This window comes from Anarrhichthys ocellatus, unplaced genomic scaffold (assembly GCF_004355925.1).
Source record: "Anarrhichthys ocellatus isolate YVR2014 unplaced genomic scaffold, GSC_Weel_1.0 scaffold37, whole genome shotgun sequence".
NCBI lineage: Eukaryota > Metazoa > Chordata > Actinopteri > Perciformes > Anarhichadidae > Anarrhichthys > Anarrhichthys ocellatus.
This window is the reverse complement of record NW_022280067.1, coordinates 2,292,326-2,296,157: the sequence shown is the minus strand read 5'-3', so window position 1 is coordinate 2,296,157 and position 3,832 is coordinate 2,292,326. Positions and strand designations below refer to the sequence as shown.

The 3,832-nt window shown below is 39.0% G+C and overlaps 1 protein-coding gene across 7 annotated transcripts in view; it reads right to left on the bottom strand.

Moving 5' to 3' along the window:
• The window catches only part of ldb2a (LIM domain binding 2a), an 89,547-nt gene that overhangs the window by 65,354 nt on the left and 20,361 nt on the right, over positions 1-3,832 (bottom strand). For all 7 annotated transcript variants that reach the window (XM_031867017.1, XM_031867020.1, XM_031867019.1 and 4 more), the window contains exon 2: positions 3,410-3,512. In XM_031867017.1, coding sequence (XP_031722877.1) covers positions 3,410-3,512 — 103 coding nt within the window. The remainder of the gene's footprint in view (positions 1-3,409; positions 3,513-3,832) is intronic.

Sequence of the window (3,832 nt, the reverse complement as noted above, 5' to 3'; positions counted from 1 at the left end):
CACACACACACACACACACACACACACACACACACACACACACACACTTATCTATGTCTGTGTGATATTCAATATGTTTCAGATATCTAAACACGAACCTATGCAGATGAGATGAAGGGGACAATATCTCAAATTCAACAACAGCCTCTGCTCTGTTATTTGCCGCTGAAGACCACATGCTGTGGCTGCAGTCTTGGTGTTTCTAACTCTAGTTCTCAGCACAGAGAACGAATTATTGAAAACGTTTCCTGAAACTTAGTATGGACGGCAGTTAGCTTAGCTTAAAGGCTGGAAACAGGGGGAAACAGCTAGCCTGGCTCAATCCAAACACCTCTAACGCACACTAACGCACACATTGTATCTTGTTTGTTTAATCAGAAACAATTCGTTGTTTTAGGCAGAGCTATTGGCTGTAAATATATTTCTTGGTGAACAACAGAAACTTCTTGGCATGAGGTTGCCAGGCAACCAGTGGTGACTTTGCACAGAAGTTCTGGGCAGTAAAAAAAAAAAAACTGACTTCAAAATAGAAATAGACTGGAAACAGCTGCCAGGCTCTCTCTAAAGCTACAACATACTCCTACCAGGGCTGTAACAAATGTCTGTATTTGTTTAATGAGGCTTCGAATATCAGTCGTCATAATGACATCATCACCGTCAACTTTCTTTAAGGAATGTAACTCGTTAGTGCCGTTTAAGCAGAAGAGCGTAAAAACGTTGTTTTTGAAACGCTAAACGTCAACAAATATTTTTCGTGAGATAAAAACATGTCGTGAGTTTTGGAAATAATTACATCGACTTTTGGACTTTACAACGCTCTACGAGTTATTGGCAATGTTTGGATCGCACAAGTCGGAAACAATACTACGCAGCCACCACTAGAATCTAACACTACAAATAGTATCATACTATTCACTACCGAGCCCGTTGGTATGTTCACTTCACCTGTCTGTCCTCTGCCTCTGTAGAGAGGATAAGCCGGTGAAACACAAAAGCAGAGGATATTAATGATTGGGTGAAACTTTAGCAGTGGTGCTCATAATGATTATAGTCTTTATCTGCAACTGTGCAGAAATACTGGGTTCTAACAGAATAAATATGAATGATTTAAAGAAACAACTATTTGGTACGGTCCTAATTCCTACCAACGACCTTAAAGATTATCAGTTAACCATCTGTGGACTCAGTGAGAGTTACGTGGTGTAACTATTTCTTGACGAACGGTTTTAACTGTTCAGAATACACAAACAAGATACGAAGTGAGGTATTGCACAGACATGAGATTGGTTTATATTCCCATCTAACTCTCAGCAACTCCCATTTGAAAGTTTTCTTTTAATGATATCCTTAATGTTCTTAAACAAAAAAACAATGGAGCGTGCTCGATACTGTGACGATACTATAGGTTTGTTTTATGGCAATCAGTTTTCATTTTTTATATTTTGTTTCTATGAAACCATATTTTATTTATTTGTTGGTTTGGTATAGTATTTGGCTCTCAGACACCGTTGCTATGGAGAGGCGCAAAATCAGAGTTGCAGCAAATTCTTTGTCGTTGCAGAACAAAACGCTATACTTGCCGATTGAATCCGAAATGACCCAGAGTTCATAACTGAACTTATTTTACCTGCAAAATCTTTTATCGTGTTTCTATGAAGTGCAAATCTTCATCTTAAGGTCAGTGTTAGTATCACACTGAATTCTAAAGTCTATGATTGGATGTTTGTCAACAAAATGCTCCTTGGGAGTCGTTGTTGACTTCTCTCCTCGGGTTTCTATGTAGACAGCGTTGTACAATAGACAAAGAGCTTTTTCTTTGGTAACGCGCCTGCTCTTCTTTTGCTCTGTTGATTTAACAAGGAGAGATCCGAGCCTTTGATGCCATACAGAAAATGAACCCAGCCATTACATCTGGAACTCTTGAGGAACCAACACGACTTCTCCAACTTCTCAACTCTATTGAAAGTAAAACATTTACAACACAGATATGGTATCAGGTTGCATTGCACTCATCTCGGTAAAAAGTGCCAAGATTGCTTTCGCACTTTCTTAAAGCACCGATGTTACGATCTTGCACAAAAGCAGATGTTTTGTGCAGCGTTTTAATACAGTTATACCCAAAACTGCGGTTCACATATACATCTCTATTTAAAAAGCAGAGGCCACAATAGAGGTCCGTGATGAAGTTGTCAGAGAGAGGTTCCCTGTATTCACGTGTGATGTTGCACCAATGTTCAGCAATCACATACAGAGAGAAAAGTATTGTTAGAGGAGGGGGAGATACCAATTGTATCACTGAGAGGACACTCGGTAGAGCACCATGCAGAAATGTTTGACTCAGTGGTACACATCTTTTCTTTTCAGACTCACACGTTTTTTTGTTGAAAGGCATTTTGGGAAATGTAGGATATCAATAACTTAAGTGGAAGTAGACAAAGCAAGTTGAAGCAAAGTGGAAATACCAAATAAAAATGTTTTCCCAGTTCATCAAAAAACACCACACACTGAGGTATGAGGGATGTTTATCTAAAATGTAACACTGCTACATTATGGTGGTTTGTCCCTCTCAGCCACTTAATCTCTTTAGTGAGAGTCTTATTGGGACACTAGCAACCTAATTCTAACAGACGTGGGCATATTACCAGGTGGCAACTGCTGGTTTAAGAAAACGAGATACCAGAATGTATAAAATATAAACATAATACAACAAATTACTGTATGACAGGTGCGTTGGAGGGCAGTGCGACAGTGCCGATCTGTGATCCGTACGGACGTGAAGCACGGATTAATTACACAGGTTAACGTTAACCATCACAGTGTGCAATAAAGTTTTACTGACGATCGCTATCCGCCAATATTCAGTCAAATATGCGATCAGGACATCAGCAACTATGCTTTACTGGTCGTCTATATCTGATAATGTTACAATGTAAACAATCAATCTGTGTTCAAACGAAGGATCCATTCAGTTATATTAGGATGCGTTCAGGCTCTGCTCAGTGAAAATGAGTATTGGGTGAAGATAAATCATAATGTTATTAAGATGTGTTCACATGTAATATCGTAAAATGCAGTGTTGTTGAGAAACTTGAATAAATCCAGTTGTTTGAATTGATGAGGAAAAAAACAGTATCGGTGACTACAAGAAGTTAAAAGGACAACATTTACAATTTTGATGGTTTACTGCCTTAAGAGCGGTTGAAATGATTTTTTAGATGGTGGCAAAGAAAAATTGTCTGGAGCCTTGTAGACCAGCTGCTATGATCAAACAACAATATGGACCAGCACTGATCTGCAATCAGTATCAGCGGCAAAATAAACGTGATCAGGGATCGCTAAAAGTTATATTTGCTCCCTTTTCTTTCTTTTGTGCTGATCCGCTCCGTTGAGTTGGACTAATTGCACTTACTGTATCTCTTTGGTCCATCTTCGAGGCAGAAGGAGAGTGTGAGGGTGGCATCCTCCTCAAAAAACTCTGTAGCGAAGGCGTCCCACCACAAACTGTCACTTTCCTGTTGAAGGACAAAAAGAACACTACAGTTAGACAGAGGCAGGACTTCCTCAGGGTTAATCGACACTGTGTTTCTCTGAAGAATAATTATCTTTAGTTCATCAATATCCTTAAAAATACAGAATATGCACTACGTAAAAACATGTCACTTCAGGTACCCCTCTGTCCTCTCAAAGGACAATGGGTTGTTTCAGTTTGGTATGAAAATATTCATATTATTTAATTTCCTTCATCCAGGTTGTTGCTCTTGCGCTCCTGCATTTTTACATAAATTCAATATTGATTCATTCTGATAAGTCAAAGATGTTGTGTCCATGCATG